Source organism: Mus musculus, chromosome 9, assembly GCF_000001635.26.
Source record: "Mus musculus strain C57BL/6J chromosome 9, GRCm38.p6 C57BL/6J".
In the NCBI taxonomy this organism is placed as follows: domain Eukaryota; kingdom Metazoa; phylum Chordata; class Mammalia; order Rodentia; family Muridae; genus Mus; species Mus musculus.
Window position 1 is genome coordinate 108,661,520 of NC_000075.6, and position 23,186 is coordinate 108,684,705.

The window sequence follows — 23,186 nt, forward strand, 5'->3', positions numbered from 1 at the left end:
CCCTGTGGCCTGTGGTTTCTCAGATTTGACAACACAGACATCTCAGAGTTTTCAAATTTTCTTTATCTTCTGCCAGAAAGGTCCTTCATCCTTTACCGGGTATCTTTAGACAGGACTCATTTCCATGCCCTAGATCTTAATCCTTTGCCTTCCTAATGAGAGCTTCTCTTGTTTAACAAATTAGTTACAAATTATTTGTCTCCCACACTTTACTTCTTCCCGGATTTATTTTCCTATAGAGCCATTTTTACCATAGGACATATGCCATTTTTAACTTAGTCAAGGCTTATCAAAGACAGGGACCTCTATGGGGTACCTCCACTCTTCAGCACCTAAAAAAAAAAAAGTGGCTGTCACGCAAAAGGGTGTATGCGACCTCTGGGGAGTGCACAGATGCATAGGACCACAGAGGACCAGAGAAAGAAAAAAACTCAAGTCCAAGAAGACTTCCTGGAGGAGTAAGTCCCTGACAATCATTCCCAAGCCCCTCCCATACATCATTAGGGAAAGAGCCCCGCCCACTAAGGAGGAGGGCAGCCGGAAGTAGACTTCAGGGCGGAAGCCAGGCTAGTACGACTGGGCCCTCTTTCCGACCTGCCCACGGCCCCGCCCACCTGAATGTAGGTGAAAGGTCGGCGGAGCCGCTCGGGCAGCGGAGCAAGACCAAGACTGCCCGGAGCTGACAGACAGACAGACAGAAGACTGAGCATGGCAGACGAGCCGAAACCCATCAGTCCGTTTAAGAACCTCCTGGCTGGCGGCTTCGGCGGCATGTGCCTGGTGTTTGTGGGGCACCCCCTGGACACGGTCAAGGTGCGCGGAGTGTGGACGGGGGCTTGTGGAGGAATGCCCCGGGGCGGTGTGTGTGTGTGTGGGGGGGGGGGGGGGGGTTACGTGGAAAGTAGGGACCGCCGCGAGGTGCTGCCTTTCTGAACAGAAGTGGAGCCGGGCTGATGGATGCTTCCTTCCGTGGGAAGTTTACAGAGGGTTGGTATGTAGTTTACTAGGAAGCGCTGCTTTACCTAACCCGGCCAGAGGCTCTGCATTCAACTCCCTGGCACCTCAAAACAATTTTTTTTTCCTCTCGAGAATCAATACGAAATAGACAGAGGCTGTACCTCGCGCCCTAAGAGCCCTACAGCTCCTATTTCAAGGTCTTCGGATGGCAGTCTTTTTTTGAGCCCTGCGCACTTCTTTGGAGATGAGAAAGAAAAAGCTGCTGTCTGTGCCCGGTTAACCCTGATATTGTTATAAAGATTGGAACAGGTTATCTGTAGACTTGACCTCCCCCACAAATTAAGGACAAAGGTGGCAGAGATGTCCTTTGACACAGTCTCGTAAAGCCGGTGTGTCCCATAGCCTATCTCTTGTGCACTTTTCTTTGCCTGAAGAGGCACCTGGCCATTTACAGCCAGTCATTCACTGCAGGGTAAGCTGCATAGTCACCCCCATAGCAAGCAATGACCAGCCAGGCTCAGGTGTGGAAATCGAGGGGACCTTTCTCTCCTCAGCCTTTTATTCTTCCTCTTGCTGTACTCTCAGCCAGGTCTTGTGGAGACTAAAATCTATATTCGATGACTTAGCTCATAGATGAGCTCATATAAGCTCGTAGCTTATAGGTTTCTTTTTTCTTCTTCTTCTTCTTCTTCTTTTTTTATGGACATAGACCTGAAAGGAAATGACAGGTCATAGCCAGGATGAGCCTGTGAGAAGAAGACATGAGTCTTTTGTGTGTGTGGATGGCGTGTTGCTGGGGGCTGGAAGCCAGAGAAGATGTGAATCTCATAAAGGTGGTAACCTCGGTTGGGGGCTTGATAGGATGTCAGATCCAGTTTCCTCTGAAAGAGAACAGTATCCAAGGGCTCTTCCTTGGCAGGCTTGACAGCAGGCTATCTCACGGCCTCTGTTCAAAGTGAGGCTCACCACAGACAGCTCATCCCGAGGAGACTCTGTAGTGTTCATCTGTGAGAAATCAGATCCTATCAGTAGCAAAGGCTGTGCTTCTTATTCTTAGTGCTCCTAAGACAGTGGCAGGTTCAAGTAGCTCTGTCTAGCAAGGGGGAGTTTGTTTGGCCTTTATTTCTAATCTTATTCTACAGAGGCAGAAATCTTGTCCTGCACACCTGAGACTTTTAAAAAGCAATATCCTGACTCCTTATATAAGTGTACTCCTCTCTCGTCTCCTCTTGCTCTTGATGTTACACCCAGCAAGGGCCTAGTGACCTCTGTACAGGATTATAAACGACTGAAAGTGCTCACTGGAGTCTTGACAGAGAGGATTTTCCTTTGCAGTATAAACCAAACCCATGGCTGACCACTGTCCTTTTGACCTCGGAAAGCTGGGTGGTTACCAACTAAAAGCTGATGCTTTTGTGATTTGGTGTTTGTTTTTGTATTTGTTTTTATTTGTGTTTTTTTTCCCCTTTGAAGACACAGTCTCATGTATCCAATGCTGGCCAAAAACTCAAAATGAAGCAATTAACCTTGAATTTCTGCCCTCCTGCCTCCCAGGTACTTGAAGGTTCTTTCAAGGTTTCAAAGAAACTAAGCCTTGGCCCCTATGTCCTGGTCAGTAAGAATTGCCACACTTTAGAACTGGGGCGGGGAAAACATTTTACAGACAGTAGTGTTGGAGCAGGCATTGAAAAGCTGGCTGATTGGGAGCTGGAGAGATGGCTCAGCGGTTAAGAGCACTGACTGCTCTTCCAGAGGTCCTGAGTTCAATTCCCAGCAACCACATGGTGGCTCACAAACATCTGTACTGGAATTGATGCCCTCTTCTGGTATTCATATACATAAAATAAATAAATCTTAAGAAAGAAAGAAAGAAAGAAAGAAAGAAAGAAAGGAAGGAAGGAAGGAAGGAAGGAAGAAAGAAAGAAAGAAAGAAAGAAATTATTTGTGTCAAGAGATGGAGGTTATGCTTGGGCTCAGCAACACGGGCTTCCACTCACCAAAGCTGACTTGGCTACAGCTGCTGCTGATTGCCAGATCTGCCAACAGCAGAAACCAACACTGAGCCCCAGATATGGCACCATTCCTCGAGGTGACCAGCCAGCAACCTGGTGGCAGGTTGACTACATTGGACCACTTCCTTCGTGGAAAGGACAGCGTTTTGTTCTTACTGGAGTAGATACTTATTCTGGTTATGGATTTGCCTTTCCTGCACGTAATGCTTCTGCTAAAACCACCATTCATGGACTGACAGAATGCCTTATCTATCGTCATGGTATTCCACACAGTATTGCTTCTGACCAAGGAACTCATTTCACAGAGTGAGTTCCAGGACAGCCAGGGCTACACAGAGAAACCCTGTCTCGAAAAAAAAAAAAAATCAAAAAAAGAAAAAAGAAAGAAAATGGACCATGTGTCACAAAGGATCCAAGATAAAATATCCATAGTAGCTCCAGATGTGGAACCTGTGTGCATTGACCAACAGATGATAAACAGAACAGCACGTCTGTGTGCAATGGCATAGCAATCATCATTTTCAGCTTGACTAGATTTAGAGTCACCTAGGACACATACTCCTAGGTGTGCCTTTACAGGGCATTTGCAGAGAGGTTAGCTGAAGAGAGAAGAGTTACCCTGAACATGGGAGTGACATCTCTGGGCTGGCGGGGGTCCTGAGATGGGTAGAAAAGGGAAACAGAAGAAAGCCAGCCGAACACTCTTTCTCTGTTTTCTGATCTGCCGAGGTATGAGCAAATTCTCACTTACTGAAACTGCAAGCCACCCAACTTCTGCCATGTCTTCCCTGTCATGGTGAGCTATATCCCTAAACTGTGAGCCCAAACAAATCCTCCTTTAAGTTGCTTGTTGGGTTTTTGGTCACAGTGATGAGCAGAGTAACTAAAGTAGTCTGACTCATCCAGAAAAATGGAAGTTCTGCTTCATGCCTATCTTTAGGGTTTTACTGCTGTGAACAGACACTATTATGACCCAGGCAAGTGTTATAAAGGACAACATTTAATTAGGGCTGGTTTATAGGCTCAGAGGTTCAGTCAATAATCATCAAGGCAGGAGCATGGCAGTATCCAGGTAGGCATGGTGCAGGCAGAGCTGAGAGTTCTACATCTTCATCTGAAGGCTCCTAGTGGAAGATTCAATTCCAGACAGCTAGGAGCCTGTATTAGTCAGGGTTCTCTAGAGTCACAGAACTTATGGATAGTCTCTAGATAATAAAGGAATTTATTGATGACTTACAGTCGGCAGCTCAATTCCCAACAATCGTTCAGTCACAGCTGTGAATGGAAGTCCAAGGATCTAGCAGTTACTCAGTCTCACGCAGCAAGCAGGCGAAGGAGCAGGAGCAAGAGCAAGGTCTAAATAACTTTAAATGTCCCACAGTCTTTACATATTCTTAAAATTTCAATCTCTTTAAAATATCCATCTCTTTTAAAAATCCAAAGTCTTTTTAAATTAAAAGTCTCTTAACTGTGGGCATCACTAAAACAGTTTCTTCCTTCAAGAGGGAAAATATCAGGGCACAGTCACAATCAAAAGCAAAAATCAATCTCCAACCGTCCAATGTCTGGGATCCAACTCACGATCTTCTGGGCTCCTCCAGAAGAAAGAAAGAAAGAAAGAAAGAAAGAAAGAAAGAAAGAAAGAAAGAAAGAAAGAAAGAAAAGCTGGCTGATATTTGCTGGGTGTAGTGGCTCATGCCTTAATTCCAGTACTCAGGAGGCAGAGGCAGGCAGAACTCTGTGAGTTCAAGGGCTTGTCAACAAGCAAGTTCCAGGACAGCAGGAGATGTTATATAGAGAAACTGTCTCTAAAAAGCCTCTCTCTAAGAGAGAGGGAGAGGGAGAGGGGAAAGGAAAGGAAAAATGGCTGATTTCTGACTGGAAGGCTACGGAGAGCTATATAATCCAGTGTCATGGGGAGTTGTCTTAGGTCCCAGAACACTAGAGACTTGCAGTTTATAAGAAACAAAGATTTATTTCTTACAGTTCTAGAGGCTGGGAGTGCCAAGATGCACGGGTCTACCATCTGCCTGGCTGTGCTGTATCATCCCTTGTGGAAGACGGAAGGGCAAGAGAGCCAGAGATCAGACTCAAGTCTTAAGTCTTTTCTTTGGCTGGCATTAATCCATTCATGAACAAGCACGGTCTATCAGGCCTTACCTCATAACACTGTTACTGAATTTTGGGGTTAACTTCCAACACGTAGTTTGGGGCAAGAGGAAAGACAGGGCAGGCATGAGCTTGGATATGGATATGGAGTTAGGATATTATATCAGCTGAGAAGGCTCTAGGTCCTCACTAGTTGGGATGGCTGCAGTCGTGATGAGATAAACAGAAGGGACATTTTTGTTGTTGTTTTTGAGACAGGTACAGGGTTTCTCTATATAGTCTTGGCTGTCCTGGAACTCACTTTGTAGATCTGGCTGACCTCGAACTCAGAAATCCGCCTGCCTCTGCCTCCCAAGTGCTAGGATTAAAGGTATATGCCACCACTGCCCGGCAGTAAGGACCAATCTAAAAAAGCATTTATTGTGTGGTGGCATATACCTTTAATCCCAGCACTTGGGAGGCAGAGGCAGGCGGATTTCTGAACTCAAGGCCAGCCTGGTCTACAGAGTGAGTTCCAGGTCAGTCAGGGCTACACAGAGAAACCCTGTCTCAAAAGCAAAACAAATAAACCAAAAGACCACCTAGACACAATATTTTATATTTATTTTAATGTGTGTGTGTGTGTGTGAGAGAGAGAGAGAGTGTGAGTGTGTGTGTGTGTGTCACATGAGTGCAGCTGCTCATGGAGTCCAGAAGCGTCAGACTCTTTGGTGCTACAGGTACCTGTAGCCACCTAACATGGGTGCTGGGAACTCAACTCGGCTGAGCCCAGTGCTCATTCCCACTGAGCCATCATCATTTCTCCAGCCCAAAGAAAGGTTTGTTGTTTTGCTTTTTGTTTTGTTTTTTTCCTGAGATGGGGTTTCTCTTTGTGAAGCTCTGTATGTCTTGGAACTGTCATTGTAAACCAGGCTGGCCTCAAACTCTGCCTACCTCTGCTTCCTGAGTGCTAGGACTAAAGGCGTGCGCCACCACGCCCAGCCACATAAAGCTCCCTTCCCTCTTGGTGGGAAGTTATGCCTACCATGGAGGATCTGAAGGTGCACACAAGGGTCATTTGATGAAAAGCAGCGGCAGTCACTGGACAGTATGACCATTGTGTCCCATAAACGCTAAGATTTGCATGTCCACCTTACTGCCTAGGGAATGACTTCCTCACTGGGGTGTGTAAGGTCCTAGCAAAACAGACTATAGAAATCCTGGCCATTCAGCTTCTATTACGGTATAAAACTGGACCCTAAGACTTAGCGGCTAAAATAAAGACTCATTAATGCTCGTAGTCTTTGTGAGCCATATTTTGGGGAGCACTTTGGGTGGGTGGTCTGCATTAGGTCTGTTTCCTTCTCTTTCTTTCTTCCTTCCTTCCTTCCTTCCTTCCTTCCTTTCTTTTCCTTTTCTTCTTTCTTTCTTTTTTTTTTGAGACAGGGTTTCTCTGTGTAGCTCTGGCTGTCCTGGAACTCACTCTGTAGACCAGGCTGGCCTCGAACTCAGAAATCCGCCTGCCTCTGCCTCCCGAGTGCTGGGATTAAAGGCATGCGCCACCACGCCCGGCTCGCCCTTCCTTCCTTCCTTCCTTCCTTCCTTCTTTCCTCCCTCCCTCCCCCCTCTCTCTTTCTTCCTTTCTTTCTTTCTTTCTTTCTTTCTTTCTTTCTTTCTTTCTTTCTTTCTTTCTTTCTTTCTTTCTTTCTTAACATTTTCTCTATATAGCCCTCAGTATCCTGGAACTTGCTGTGTAGACCAGGCTGGCCTTGAACTCAGATCCACTTACCTCTCTCTAGTGCTGGCATTAAAGGTGTTTGCTACTATGACCCTGCTATGTATTTCTTTTTGAAATAGATTTTCTTGTATTTCCAGTCTGGCCTTGAACTCATTAGATAGCCAACGATGACCTTGAACTCCTGATTCTCCTGTCTTACCTCCTATTACCTCCTAAGTACTTGGTGTATTCTCATATTCTCTCTCTTTCTCTCTCTCTCTCTCTCTCTCTCTCTCTGTGTGTGTGTGTGTGTGTATGTGTATGTGTGTGTGTATTTTGGTATCCAGTGAAATATTTGCCAGTAAAAAGAATGAAATTATTGGGGGCCGTGTCTGGAGGAAATAGGAGAGAAATGGATTATATACATGAGGTACATTTTATATGTGAATGAAACAGTCGGGCTGGAGAGATGGCTCAGTGGTTAAGAGCACCAACTGCTCTTCCGAAGGTCCTGAGTTCAAATCCCAGCAACCACATGGTGGCTCACAACCACCCATAATGAGATCTGACACCCTCTTCTGGTGCATCTGAAGACAGCTAAAGTGTAATAATAAATAAATCTTTAAAAAAAAAAAAAGACTGAGATGGTGGGGCCAGAGTGAGTGGGGCTGGAGGGAGAAGGAAAAAACAAAAGACTGAGATGGCTCCACCAGGTGGAGGTGGCACTTGCCTTTAATCCCAGCACTCAGGAGGTAGAAGCAGATGGATCACTGAGAGTTTGAGGCCAGGTTGGTCTACAGAAGCGATGTCTGGAAAAACCAAGGGGTCGGGAGAGAGATGCTGGAGAGCAGGCTCAGCTTAAGAGCACTCTATGCACTGCATATAGTCATATACACAAAATACATTAAAAAAAAAAAAAAGAATGAATACTGCGGGCTGGAGAGATGGCTCAGCGGTTAAGAGCACTGACTGCTCTTCCAGAGGTCCCGAGTTCAATTCCCAGCAACCACATAGTAGCTCACACCCATCTGTAATGGTATCTGATGCCCTCTTCTGGTGTGTCTGAAGACAGCTTCAGTGTACTCATACACATAAATAAATAAATAAATGTTTTTTGTTTTTTTTTTTAAGAAAAAGAAAAAAATAAAAAGAATGAGTACTGCTACACAGAGAAACGCGGTCTCAAAAGAAAAAATAAATACCTAAATTGAATGAGCGCTAATGGGGTAAAAGTTGAAGTCTGAATCCATCAGAAGAAAATGCCGAAGACACCTACAGTGGTGCACATTTCCCGGTTTAAATGAAGCTGAAGGGCTGAAGATACAGCTCAGTGGAAAAGGTGTGAACAGGGTTCTAGGTTCAGCCTCCAGCCCTGGATCGAAGGATGAGGAGCAGGAGGGGAGAGAAAGAGGAGTTGGATCATCAATGTTACCATGTTCTAGAAGGTGATTGTTTTAGTTTTCTGGTTTCAGGTCCGACTGCAGACACAACCACCAAGTTTGTCTGGACAGCCACCTATGTACTCTGGGACCTTGGACTGTTTCCGGAAGACTCTTATGAGAGAGGTAGGCTTCTGGTGCCTGCTGGGCATCCCTTACTCAGGCTGAATGCAGGGCTTGGCACTACCTTCAGGGGTGAAGAAGGTAGCTGTGAGATCCTGCTGGCCACACTGTAGCTCCTTAGCCACATCCGCCGCCTCTGCTGTGGAGCCTGATAATTGCAGCTACTGGAGATACAGATGCATGAAGCCCATAAAATGCTTCGCTCTTCCAGGAGATGGCGGTATTAGCAAGGCATAATTGAAGCCATGGTGAACTGAATAAAAATTCACGTCGTGCCATATGGTGGCACTTCCCAGTAATCCTAGCACTTGGGAAGCTCAGATAGGAAGATCTTAGGCCAAGGTCATCCTGGGCTATGTGGAGAGCTCCTGTATCAGAAAACCACTGACGTTAGAGAAATGGCCCGGGAGGTGAGAACACTTGTTGTCCGTGCAGGGGACCCAGGTTTGGTTCCCAGCACCAGCCATTCATAACTCAGTTCCAGAGCATCCAACACCCTCTTCTGACCTCTGAGGACACTAGCACATATATGTGTGAGTGTGTGTGTTAGTGTGTGTGTGCAGGCAAAACACCCATAACATAGATATCTGAAAAAAGTGACAAAAAAAATCCAACAAAAAGGAAATGTGTGGGGTTTGGAGAAGAAGGGAGGCCAGCAGAGTCTTTGTACTCCTAGGCAGGGGCACTTAGTTTTGTTAGAGTTATTTGACTACATAATTTTTCTTCTTTTTGTTTTTGTTTGTTGTTGTTGTTGTTGTTTTGAGACAGGGTTTCTCTGTGTAGCCCTGGCTGTCCTGGAACTCACTTTGTAGACCAGGCTGGCCTCGAACTCAGAAATCTGCCTGCCTCTGCCTCCCGAGTGATGGGATTAAAGGCGTGTGCTACCACCGCCCGACAACTACATAATTTTTAATAGAATATGATCTTTTAAAAATTTATGTGTATGAATGTCCACGTGTGTGCCTGATGCCTGTGGGGGTCAGAAAATGGAGTCAGATCCTGTGGAGATGGAGTTATGGATGGTTATTGTGAGCCACCATGTGAGTATTGGGGGTTGAACCCAGTTCCTTAGCAAAAGCAGCACGTGCTCTAAACACTGAGCCATCTCTCCAATCCCTCTCTGCTTGTCCTGATGGTCTGAGTCGGTGTCTCATGCTGCACCCCCTGCTGTACTTGACCTCCCACTAATCCTACCCCACTCTCCCAAGTACAAAGATTACAACTGCACTAAAACACAACTCACATGTGATTATCCGTCACTCACACTATTAAACATGCAGAAACTGAAGGACAAGTGTCACCTAGAAGTACATAGCCGCTGGGAAGGGGTGGGCTCATCCTCGGTGTGGGTGTTTCCGGGGCTCCTGCAGGTCTCAGTGTAGGAGGAAGGCCTTGAGGCAGAGCCTGCTTAGCTCTCTCACCCAAGGTGGCTCTGCCTTTCTTCTTTAGGGGCCTTCTTCCTTATATCTGGACCCAGGTCGGAGTCTGATCAGGGTCTAATGGGGGCTCCAAACTCCAGTTCTATCCAGAGAGTTCTCTGCAAGAGAACCAAGTCTACGGTCACTTGGTCAACACATTTTGAGCTGTAGCTTGGGTATGAGAGGAATTACGTAAATCCAACACCTAAGGCAGGCCTGAGAAACATATGTTTATGGAGTTTCTGGGAGGGTGAGACAGGGGAATTGCCACAGCTGAATTGGGAGCCAGCTTGGGAAATATATTGGGAAAACAAAAACTAGAAAGAAAACAATCCAGACCTAACTGCAGGATTTAGCAGGCTTCATTAGTTGGGATTTGCACACCTTCCTGATTTGTTTTTGGTGTTCCAGACTTAGCTCAGTTTTCTGGAGCTGCCAGGTATGAGCTGCACTTCATGAAGCTGGCAGATCATTGAAGGAAGACTAGATGAATTGTCAGCAGGCATGGGTGGCCCCTGACGGACTGGGCATCTTCCTCATCCCAAAGTAGAGCTGTGGGAGAGGCTTTGACGGGGCTTTGTCACCTTGAGTTCCGTCCCTGCATCCCTGTCCTGTTTCTGTTTGTTGCCTCTGTACTTTGCCCATGGTGAGTGCACCTGCAGTCCATGGCACTGCCAGGCTTTTGTGGGATCCAGGAGGAGTCTTCCCCCACCTCAGTTTTTGTTTTTTCCAGACAGGGTTTCTCTGTGTAGCCCTGGCTGTCCAGGAACTCACTCTGTGGACCAGACTATCCTCTAACTCTGAGATCTGCCTGCCTCTGCCTCCTGAGTGCTGGGATTAAAGGGATGTGCCACCACCACACACATACCTAAACACGCATACACACACACACACACAAATTGGGGTGGGGAGGATAAATCTCTCTATGCTTGAAAAGGTGGGGAAGGAAGCCAGTGGTTAGAGACCGAGGGGCTCCTCTTTGTTAGTGGAGGTTCTGGGGTATAGCTCAGAGGCCAGGGGTACAGCTCAAAGGCTGGGGTACAGCTCAGAGGTGAGCTTTTGTTTGGCCCTCGGTTTGATTCTCAACCCTGAGAGACAGGGTAGTGATATATGAAATCCGCTTCTGTTTTTGCCCTTCCTTGCAGGGCATCACAGGGCTGTATCGGGGCATGGCTGCGCCCATCATTGGAGTCACCCCTATGTTCGCCGTGTGCTTCTTTGGGTTTGGTCTGGGGAAGAAACTACAGCAGAAATCTCCAGAGGATGAACTTAGGTGAGTATTCTCAGGCAGCACTGCTGTTCTTGATGCTGGGATGTGTGTGAAGGGGAAGTCTTGACCTCGAGGCTGTCCCTTGAGTCCCAGGGCTGACTTGTGGGCACTCTGAGGGGAGGGACTGGGTTTCCTGTGCTCTGTGAATTGAAAGGGTAAGAGAAAAAAAAAAAAAAGAGCTCTCCCCTGCCTCTTTGCTGAGTTGTCATTAATTTCTTATCCATTGTAAATCCCCACTGCCCAGTGCACACATGGGGGACAAATTCTGTGGTGATTCTTACTACCACATTAAGGACAGAAGTAAATTTGTTTTCTGTTACCTGGTTAAGAGAAGGTTCCAGTGGCTGGAGAGATGGCTCGGTGGTTAAGTGCACCTGTTGCTTTGCAGAGACAACCCACATGGTGGCTCACAACTGCCTGTAACTCCAGTTCCAACAGATCAGATGTCTTCTGATGTTCTTAGGCACCAGGCACATTCATGGCACACATACATACTGACTGCCAAAACACTCACGTACATAAAATAAATTTTAAGAAGAGCTCCCTCTATAACCAAAGATGACCTTGAACTTCCGATCTTGCCTCTCCCTATTGTGTTTTGGGATGACAATTGTGTACCACCACCCCTGGCTTTATGCAGGGCAGGGGATTGAGCCCAGGGTCTTGTACATATTGTCTCCCAAATGAGATATATCTCCAGCCCTTGTTGTATCTTCTTTTCATTTTTAAAATATTTATTTTGTTATTGTATGTGTATGGGTGTTTTGCCTGCAGGTCTGTGTACCACATGGGTGCAGTACCTGAGGCGGCCAGAAGAGGGTGTCAGATCTTCTAGTATTGGTTCAGACTGTTAATGAGCCCCCTCGTGGGTACTTGGAATTGAACCTGAGTCTTCTGGAAGAGCAGCCCAATGTTCTTAACTGCTGAGCATATCTCAAGCCCCTTGTATGTTCTTTTAGTAAATTTTCAGAGTTAGTTTGGGTATAAAGAGAGAACTGAGTCAGAATTATACCTCAACATGAAAAAAAAATAGTTAATGTTTAAGCTTCTCAGGGTGCAGGGGAGTGAGTGAGACTTTTTGTTTTTTTTTTCAAGGCAGGGTTTCTCTGTGTAGCCCTGGCTGTCCTGGAACTCACTCTGTAGACTAGGCTGGCCTCGAACTCAGAAATCCACCTGCCTCTGCCTCCCGAGTGCTGGGATTAAAGGCACGTGATTCGACAAGGCGTCCTCAGTCTTGAGCCATACAGGTTACAGGTCCTGAAAAGGCACAAGAGCCACCAGGGCTGGCAAGGCTGGCACCTGGGAGCTCAGGGGAGGAAATCAGGTATAGCATTGCTTGTACTCTATCAACACTTTAGCCCATAACAGGCTCTGAGAGAGTCTAAGCTACGGATGAAGGTGTTGCAATGGGAGGTTCTGTTTCTGGAGTCATGGTGTTCTGAATGTGTCTAGATACATTAAGGGCCTCCAGGTGTGAGCGGTTTTGTTTTATTTTGCTTTGTTTAAGCTGTTGGACTGTTGGCAGACCAAGGACCTAGGGGTACATACATATCATCATCTCTGAACACCTGCTCCTGCAGTGTGACAGCTCAGAGTTGTACCACACTTACGGGCTGTGCTCCCGTATAGCAACATCAGCACAAGAGAAACAGCCTTTCTTTAGGAGCAGAATGGGACACTTCGGATCCCATCCTACCCCCATCTTGCTGTCTGTGTTGCTGCAGTTACCTCCCTACAGTGCCATTTAGCATGGAAAAGAGTTTTACAGAGCGTTGACATGGAAACTCAGGAAGACCCAGGGCTCACAAGCACCTCCTTGACATGGGGATGGAGAGTAACAGAGTAGGCCAGGTGCTCATAGTGTCTGCATGGTGTCCTGTGAACACACAAGATCCTATATAGGAAGCAGTCCCTAAGGCTGGGCATCCTGAGAAGAATGGCGGTTGATGGCATTATGGGGGCATTTTAGTTACTGAGATGACTCCTTTTGGGGACAGCAGTGTAAACAAGGCCTGTGACATTGGACATATAGGGACATATAGGGACTGTGACATTGAATATATAGGCAAGCAAGTCTCCTGTGCCACCTGGGGCAGGCCTACAGGCCCAGGGTGGGTGTTCGTTTTTGCAAAAATCTGTCCACTAAACAGTGATTACAGGGCTGGAGAGATGACTCAGTGGTTAAGAGCACTGGCTGCTCTTCCAAAGGTCATGAATTCAATTCCCAGCAACCACATGGTGGCTCACAACCACCTGTACTTGAATCTAATGTCCTGTTCTGGTATGTCTGAAGACAGTGACAGTGTACTCATATATACATAAAATAAATAAATCTTTAAAAATAAACAGTGATTACAGCTCGTTTGAATAGGCTTCACTTTTAACAAATGACAGTTCTTTGGATTGAAGCTGGGCAAGGACTGTACCACTGAGTTTATATCCTGCCTTTTATTTTATTTACTTTTTTTTTTTTTTAAAGATTTATTTATTTATTATATGTAAGTACACTGTAGCTGTCTTCAGACACTCCAGAGGAGGGCTTCAGATCTTGTTATGGATGGTTGTGAGCCACCATGTGGTTGCTGGGATTTGAACTCCTGACCTTCGGAAGAGCAGTCGGGTGCTCTTACCCACTGAGCCATCTCACCAGCCCTTTATTTACTTTTTTGAGACAGGGTCTCACCATAGAGCCTTGACTGGCCTGGGACCTGGCTATGTAAACCAGGATAGCCTCAGACTCATAGAGATCCACCAATCTCTGCTTCCTGTGTGCTGAAATTAAAGGTGTGCACCAATCCTATTCCTCTTTTATTTATCTTTTTGGGGAGGCTGGGCTTTGTTTTTTTTTGTTGTTTGTTTGTTTAGTTTGGGTTTTCAAGACAGGGTTTCTCTGTGTAGCCCTGGCTGTTCTGGAACTCACTCTGTAGACCAGGCTGGCCTTGAATTCACAGAGATTTGCTTGCCTCTCTGAAGGGCTGGGATCAAAGGCGTGTGCCACCTCGCCCCACTTTTACTCTTTATTTCTGAGACAACCTCTTACTGTGTTGTGAGGCTGGCCTTCAATTTATTTCACAGCTCAGGCAAGCCTTGTAGCTACAAGATCTTCCTGTCTCAGCGCCCCAAATAGCTAGGGCCACAGGTTGTCACCACACAGCCCAGAAGATTTATACATTGATACAAACTGGTGCAGCCACTTTGAAGACTATTCACATCACCGGTCACATTTAAACATCCCCTGGGCCAGGCACGGTTGCACCTGCCTGTCTTCCTAATGCTTGGAAAGTGGAGGGAAGTTGACCAGGAACTCAAAGTCATCTTCAGTTACATCATGAGATCAGGTGGCAGCAGCATGGGCCATATAACATTCCTGTCTCAAACAAAACAAATAGCCTGTACATGGTCCTGTGGCCTCTGCTTAGAGTTCCAGGACTAGCTGGGCAATATAGGGCCTCTGTTGAAATGAAACAAAAATCAAAGTCTCTTGATTGTTCAGCCATCCACCTGTGTGCTTGGTTTGTTGTCTGAAGTAGATGTGTGAACCTTATGTGAGTTGAGTGCATGAAAGAACTGGGTTGTCAAAACTGTTGTCATTCCTAACGGGAAGGAACCTGGCTAGGCGGTCCCCCATTGCTGTACAGCATCTGTTTTCCTTGTCTTGGACTCCTTGGGGCGAGTCTGGCCTGAGGCTCAGTTATCAGAGCTTTAGACTAGTGAGGCCTGATGCAAGGGCCAGCACGTTCAATTTTTAGCAACATTTGACAAACTGCAGGGACTCTGTTGAGGTACTGAATGTGATTCTGTGGCCTATTGTCTGCTTGTGATGGTCTACAAATCCCAGAAAGATAAGGTCTTGTTAGAGGTGGCACAGACAGCTTTAGTGACAGACACTAGGAGTCTCAGAGGCCTCCACATACTCAGACTGCTGCATTTCGTGGGGGTAGAATGAGAGCCCATGCTACATGCCATTGGGGAGCTTTACATCACAGTGCCCACAGGACATCCCTGTGGACCATCAGTGACTTAGCGCTTCTCAGCGTCACATTGCCATCCTCATTACTGACCAGGTCTGAAGGTTAGCTTTAAATGCAATCTTGCTACAGCTTAGAGTTGCCTGGCAAGAGAGTTCCAATTATGGTAATGGCCTTTATCCGGTTGTTGTGGGCATGTCTTCATTGTTTACTGATGTAGGAAGACCTAGCCTATCGCTAGGCAGCATCCCTGAGCTATGTAGGACAGAAAGCCAGAGAAGCTAAAAGCAGGCGGCATGGGTGCGTTTGCTTCTCCCTGCTCTTGATGTAAATGTGATCTAACTAGCTGCTGCCTTACTTCTCCTGAATGATGGGCTGTACCCTGGAAATACAAGACAGACAAACCCATTTTCCCATTGGTTGCTTTGGTCAAGGTAATTTATCACAGCAATAGAAATGAAACTAGAACTGCTGGCCACCTCTCAGCCTGTTGGATGGCCACAGCCCTTCTCCCCAACCTTGAAGCTTTCCTGCTTGGGTCTTGGCTTAATGTTCTTGTTCCTTGGTGGCCCAGGAGATGTGATATTGGAGGGGAACCGGGATCTGCTGAGGTTTAGATCTCAGGTTGGAGGTTCTTCCTGCCTTACAACAACCCACTGTTTTACAGTTTGGAGATGAAGGCTCCGAGAGCTGGTAACTTATCCAGAGTTATTGAAGGTAGCAGGCTCATGAGTGAAAACTGTATCTCACTATAAACCTTTTCTCAGGGATGAGGGGACTTCAAGTGTGCACCTACTGTGTGTGGGCTTCATAGGTCTCTTGTTTGTTTTGTTTTTTTTTGTTTTTTGTTTTTTGAAGACAGGGTTTCTCTGTAGCCCTGGCTGTCCTGGAACTCATTCTGTAGACCAGGCTGGCCTCGAACTCAGAAATCTGCCTGCCTTTGCCTTCCAAGTGCTGGGATTAAAGGTGTGTGCCACCACTGCCTGGCTCTGTCTCCTCTTGCTCTGGTATGCTGGGATTGACTCAGTCCTTGGTGAAAATCACAGATGGTTGTTTCTTGTTCTCAATGCAGCTACCCACAGCTGTTTACAGCTGGGATGTTATCTGGTGTGTTCACCACAGGAATCATGACCCCTGGAGAACGGATCAAATGCTTACTGCAGGTAAGGTTGTAGGCTGTGAACAGAAAAGAAGCACACATTTCGCATACATGTTAGTATATTGTGGGGTTTACTGTTTTTTGGGGTTTTTTTGTTTTTTTTTTTAAGACTTTTTTTCTAAAGAAAGATTTATTTATTTCATTTATATGAGTACACTGTACCTGTCTTCAGAAGAGGGCATTGGATCTCATTACAGATGGTTGTGAGCCACCATGTGGTTGCTGGGAATTGAACTGAGGACCTCTGGAAGAGCAGTCAGTGCTCTTAACCACTGAGCCATCTCTCCAGCCCAGGGTTTTGTTGTTTTGGGTCATAGTTTTGCTATGTGTCATAGGCTAGCCTCAAACTCATGATCCTCCTGCCTCAGTCTCCCCATGCTTGGCTTACAGGCAAGTGCTGAGGTCATGAGTATGTTCTGCCATGCCTGGATTTATATTTATGTTCATTTCCCTTTTATGAAGTCTATAGTCCAGTTGTGCGAAACATGTTTTCAGAAACACGAAAGGATCCAGAACTACATACCAGTTGTTGTGGTGCCTTCCCGTAGGCAGATGCCGATGGTGAGGCAGGAGGGGCACACGTTCATTTGCTGTGGCATACAACTACAATCCTAGCACTATGGAGGCTGAGGCGGGGGCTTGCCACACTTCAGTGTTTTTTGGACTGCATAGAGTTCAGGACAACCAGGGGCTACATAAAGAGACCCTGTCTCAACACAAACAAACCAAAACATAAAACCCAAACCCAAAACCAAAGTTATAGAGTGGCATTTACTGCCCTTTGGGACACACAACATCTTGGGCAGGAGCAGCCTCCCTTCTACCTTGGATGAGAATGGATATAGCTCAGAGGTAGATTATCTGTTTAGGATGTGCAAGGTCCTAGGTTCAGACCCCTGAGAATGACTGTTGCCGGGATACCAGTTGCTTTCAGTTTCGGAAGCGCTGCTAACAAGGGCAGGTGAGTTAGATGGATGCATCGTCATGTGACATTTTATTCACTTACTCTACTGCCTTAGGTCTTGTTGTTTTGGGTTTTATTGAGATTTTGTTTGATTTTGAGACAGTATATGTTGCCCAAGCTACACGTACTCACGAGCTACCTGTCCATATGCTTAATCTATGAGGGAATAGTAGCCTTGAACTCCCAGTCCCCCCGTCCCTTCTCTCAGCTGCTGGGATTACAGGCATGCATCCATCATGCCTGGTTTGAAAAACAATTGTAATTTTTAAAGAACATTTTAAAATTAACGTATTACTGGGATGGGGCCCATATGCCACACAGTGCATCAGTGACTCCAGGACAATGTTGTGGGTCAGTTCTCTCCTTTACCTCCATGTAGGCTCTGGGGGTCAAGCCTAGGTCTCTAAGCTTATACAACGTGTGCCTTTATCCGCTGAGTCATCTCACTGTCCATTTTTCTTTTCTTTTTTGAGACAGGGTCTTACTTTATAGTCTAGAACACACTGTGTAGACCAGGCTGGCCTGGAACACACTATGTAGACATGGCTGACCTCTAACTCAGAGACTTTTGCTTGCTTTTGTCTCCAGAGTGCTGGCATTAATGGTGTGTGCCATGATTTTGGTTGTATTGAAAGACAGTCTTAAAACAAAACAAAAATAAAATCTTATTATATGTCCCAGGTTGGCATGGAACTCGCCATGAGCACCAAGCCGGCCTTGAGGCTTCAGTCATTCTCCTGTCTGTCTATGACCATAGGCTTCAGTCATTCTCCTGTCTCTCTATGACCATAGGCCTGCACCACCCATCTAGCAGGAATAGAAACCCTGGCTAGCCTCATGCTTACGAAGTTGCTTGAGATGACTCGGAACTCCATGCCTTCTTGCCTCTGACCTCCCCAGTGCTGGGATTACACCATTGGTATCCCATACCGGGCTTGTCTTTATAGACTCATTTCCTGTCTCAGTCCCTGGGTCCCTTTCCTCTTTGCTGTTGTTGAATGAGGTAGCCATTGAGCCTTTAATAAGTTTACTTTTCCAGTTTGAAATTTTATTTGGTTCTCCTTTGTATATTCTAGTTTCTCTGCTGAAACTATCCATTTCCACACTGTGGCTATTTTCATGTTTCAAGCATATTCATCATTTTTCATTAAAGGATTTTTTATCATGGCTGCTTTAAGAAATCATTGTCAGACGGTTCTAACATCTCTGGCATCTTGTTGGTACATACATACATACATATATATATATTTTTTTTTGAGCAAATATGTACATGTGCATGTGGAGGCCTGATTGTCCCTAAGGACTCACCCACCTTGTGTTTGAGACAGGCTTTCTCACTAGCCTGAGGCTCAGTGATGAAGCTAGGCCAGCTAGCCAGGAAGCCCCAGACCTGCTGGGTCTGTCAGTTCCATTACTGCTGTTTTTGATGTGGTGACCTTCCATCCCTCCCAGATTCAGGCTTCTTCAGGGGAGAACAAGTACAGTGGCACCTTGGACTGCGCAAAGAAGCTGTATCAGGAGTTCGGGATCCGCGGCTTCTACAAAGGGACTGTGCTCACACTCATGCGAGGTACGCTCGGAAGCTCTGCACCTGAGGTCAGCCGGGACGGTCAGCTGAGGAGCCTGCCCCTGAGAGGCTTCCCTGGATGTCTAGACCATGACGTATGCCTTACAAAGTCGTAGTGTGTGACCTGGTTATATGCAGTCTCACCCCGCCTGGGCTCAGAGAGGCTGGAGAGAAAGCTCATCCTCTCGAATGTCTTCAGGGGTGGAGTCACGCTATGGACGGTAGAGGCTTCTGGATACACGTCATGGCTGAAGGGATGAGAAGGGGAAAGAAGAAAGACTTAGGAATGGTGGGAACTTCTTCAGGGCCTGTACGTGCTAGGTAGTGCTCTGCCATTGAGCTACACCACCAGACCTCCTCTTGGTTTGACAGGCAGGATTCCTACGGCAGAGAGAGTCTCATCCTGAGAAGGCACTTGGAGGATGGCCAGACGCTTAGCTGTCATTATGAGTGGGTGTGTTAGTGGTGACCACCTGCAGGAGACCTGAAAGATGAATTGCATCGATTGTATACTTACACCAGTGCTTGGCTTTCAGCAGCATCTGATAGCTGCAGATTGAGTATTAAAAACTGGATGTTAACTGGGCGCTGATGGTGCACTCCTTTAATCCAGCAATTGGTAGGTAGAGGCAGGTGGAGCTCTGAGTTTGAGGACATCCTGGTCTATAAAGTGAATTTGAGGGCTGCACAGAGAAACCCTGTCTCAAAAAACCCAAACAACCAAACAAATAAATAAGCAAATAAGAAGGATATAGGGGCTGGAGAGATGGCTCAGTGGTTAAGAGCCTGGCTACCTTTCTAGAGAACTCAGGTTTAGTTTCCAGCACCCAAACTATGTGTCACTCCAGTTCTGGAAGATCTGATGCCGTCTTCTGGCTTGTATGGGCATTGCATATGTATGGTACACAGACATGCAGATAAAATTCTCATATATGTTTTTTTAAAAAGCCAAAAAAATTAAAATCAGAAAGGATGCAGCTGCCAGAACTCCTCAGGGTCTACCCCAGGGAAGAGCACACTGATTGGTGCACTGAAGATGTATACACACAAGTAACATCATTCAGACTGAGAAGGCTCTATTTATGTATCTATTCTATATAAGTGTGTGTGTGTATAGTATAGTATATATTGCGTATACTTTAATGTACTTTAAAAATATTTAGTATAATATATTTATATTATGCTTAATATAAATATATTTAATCTAAATCTGTATATTTAATACATATTTAATATGATCTATATGTATATAGTATGGATATGTTATGAACTTATTCTTATATTTATTTATAATATATTTATTTTATATTTATGCATAAATATAAGTTACCTACACACACATACACACACACACACACTAAAGAAAGGAGGTCATGAATTTGAAAGAGAGCATGGAGAACCTCATGGAGCACCTGGGGGGAAGAAAGACAGGAGGAATGATGTAATTATAACCTGAAAAAAAGTCTTAGAAAAAATACAGTGGTGGCGCACGCCTTTAGTCCCAGCACTCGGGAGGCAGAGGCAGGTGGATTTCTGAGTTCGAGGCCAGCCTGGTCTACAGAGTGAGTTCCAGGACAGCCAGGGCTACACAGAGAAACCCTGTCTCGGGGGGGGGGGGGAAGGAAAAAGAAAGAGAGAAAGAAAAAGAGAAAGAAAGGAAGGGAAGGAAGAAAGAAAAAAAAAAAAACACCTAACGAATCTTTGAAATATTCTAGTGCCTATCTGTGGAGATTTTATGAATTTTTAATTCACTTTTCTTGCCACCAACAGATGTTCCTGCCAGTGGGATGTATTTCATGACATATGAATGGCTTAAAAATCTCTTCACTCCAGAGGGAAAGAGGTGAAAAGAACCTTAGAATGTAGAAGCCATTTCCCACTGCTGGGTAGGTTGTCCTCTCCCATAGTAGGTCTGAAGCAGACATACTTTGCCCCCTATTGGTTCCTTTAGTAGCTGCTGGGGTACAGCTAACACCTTCTACTCTCTACCTCAATAATGCATGGAACCTCCTCCAACAGAGTGGCTGCTGCCAGGTCCTAGACCTTGAGCCTCTTCCCCCAGTAACTTTCTCCCTGAGTAGCCTGTAGGAACTGGTCTGCATCCCGCTGCTAGGCTTTGTCTGACTGGGTTGTGGTGTTCTGCAGTGTCAGTGACCTCAGCGTGCCTCGGATCCTGGTGGCTGGTGGCTTTGCAGGGATCTTCAACTGGGCCGTGGCAATCCCCCCGGACGTGCTCAAGTCTCGATTCCAGACTGGTGAGTGGTGTGGATGTGGATGGAACAGGTCTAGCATTGACTACCCTGGGGTGCAGAGGGTTTGTTTTTGTTGTTTGAGAAGGGGTCTCATGTAGCCCAGGCTGGCCTCTAACTTGCTGTATAACCAAGAATGATCTTGAATTCTTGTTCCCTGCCTCTCCCTCCCAAGTGCTGTTCATAAGCAAGGGTGTCCACCGGTGAGTGCGAAGGTCTAAGAATCTGAGGATATATATACTCTCTCTTCCAGTGCCTGCTTGACCAGCCTTCTCCTTCACATTCATATTCTAGATTTGCTTTCATGTCAGCCTAAACACAAACTAAAAAAGTCTTATTTTTCGTCTTCAACATGGCCAGAGCTGTTTGATTCAATGTTTAACTCCTTTGGCACTAGTAAGCTAGACATTTGTGTCTTTGCCCCAGTGTGAGTTGAGTTATGGAGTACTGCTGAGTTGTACGCAGCCTTCAAGGTGTCCTCGCCCTGGTCCTAGCTCTGACCCGACAGGTGTCATTATTAGAGCCTCCGCATGTGGGTTGCCATGGTCAGGTCACAAAGCTTCTTAGAGCTTTAAAAAAATTGGGTTCTGCCCTGCAGCACCTCCTGGAAAATATCCTAATGGTTTCAGAGATGTGTTGAGAGAGCTGATCCGAGAAGAAGGAGTCACCTCCTTGTACAAAGGGTTCAATGCAGTCATGATCCGCGCCTTCCCAGCCAACGCTGTGAGTATCTGAGGGCTGAGGGTTAGTTGGGTTAGTGGGAGGAGCTGACTTTGCTCCTCTTGGGATTGCACTGCAACTCAGTAGCAAGGCTCAGCTGGAGCTTCCTCATCTGCTTGCTTTATTGTAGCTGCCTGTGGAGCTCTTTAAGGTCAGGGACTTGAATTTCTTTTCCTGGTTTTCAGAAGTGGCAGTTTTGGGACATATATCACACACACGCACACGCACACGCACACGCACGCACGCACGCACACACGCACTCACACACCTCTGTATGTAGTCTAACTCCCAGTAAAAATGTTAGGATTCTAAGGCTTTTCAGCATACCCAGTATAGGCCATGCACATCTTACTCTTCTTGGGAGTCAGTAACTGTAACTCCTCCCCCCTCCCCCACTCCTCTCCCCTCTCCTCTCTCTTTCTTCTTTTAGGGGCCCTACTGTGTAGTCCAAGTTGGTTACATTGGTTTCAGACTCCAGCTCTCCCTGACTTAGCTTCTGGAGCCTTGGGTGCACGGGTGTTTATTACCACAGCCAGTTTAATATTAATCTAGGTGGGAATGGGACTAAGGAAGGGGCTAACCAAGCATGGTCCTGCAGATGGTATCTACAGGTAGTCACCCTGTCTTTCTGGCTTTTCTTTTCCACCCAACCTCTTCTTAGGCCTGTTTCCTTGGCTTTGAAATTGCCATGAAGTTCCTTAATTGGATTGCCCCCAACTTGTGAAGCTGAAGACTCTTCAAGACCTGTGGATGCTGGACACTGTTGCTGAGAGGCAGGGGCAGGAGGAGGAAGTCCTGAGAGGGAGGGGAGGGAAGAGGTGTGATCAGAGCTCCAGGCTTGGCTGTGATGGTGAAACTGTTGCCTTAATGATATCCTCTACCTTGTATAACTTGGTGCCATTTTGAAACTTGAATTTAGAGGATTTCCAGAGAATTGGAGATGGAATAAATAGTTTATAGACTCGATACCTTTGGCCAAATTGCCACCTACTGGTTGACTGAAGGCCCTGTTACACTCAAAATACTCCTTCCCGAAGAGGTGATGGCTGACTCTCTGGAGGCCCCTTGCCTACTTTCAGCCAGCTAAACCAGGAGCTGGGATCTTTAATTGCTAGCCAGGAAAACTCAAGAGATGTCTCTGGTGCCATCCATATACTCCTGGCTGTGCATGGGATGTGGGTGTGAAGCACACATCTGTCTATCCAATGGACTGGGTAGATAATACCTAAGAACAGCCCACCTACTAACCATTTTTTTTTGATATTTTTACACAAGAAATAATAAGAAGAAAGCTACAATTGTCTAAATCCCCAGGAGAAAGTAGAGAATTTTCCCTCCTACACAGTGAAGACAGTCCCAGCCTCCTGGGATAAGTGTGAGAGCCATAATGTATGAAGGCTCCTTTTGCACATTCTTTCCCCATGAGAGCACTCAGTTTTAACAGGAAACAATAAATATTGTTTCTAATTTTTCCATCGTGTGATATTTTCTCTTGTGATTCAGGGACACTTCAGCGGGGGTAGGCTGTACCTTTG

General features: G+C 46.1%; 1 protein-coding gene across 1 annotated transcript; it reads left to right on the plus strand.

Moving 5' to 3' along the window:
* The first annotated feature begins 616 nt into the window (after positions 1 to 616).
* Slc25a20 (solute carrier family 25 (mitochondrial carnitine/acylcarnitine translocase), member 20) lies at positions 617 to 23,123 on the plus strand. The gene is made up of 9 exons (NM_020520.5): positions 617 to 813; positions 8,247 to 8,339; positions 10,900 to 11,027; positions 16,065 to 16,155; positions 18,568 to 18,685; positions 20,453 to 20,525; positions 20,828 to 20,937; positions 21,530 to 21,654; positions 22,313 to 23,123. Exons 1-9 carry the CDS (start codon positions 709 to 711, stop codon positions 22,373 to 22,375), a joined length of 906 nt encoding a protein of 301 aa, NP_065266.1. The 5' UTR covers positions 617 to 708; the 3' UTR covers positions 22,376 to 23,123.
* Positions 23,124 to 23,186: the final 63 nt, after the last annotated feature.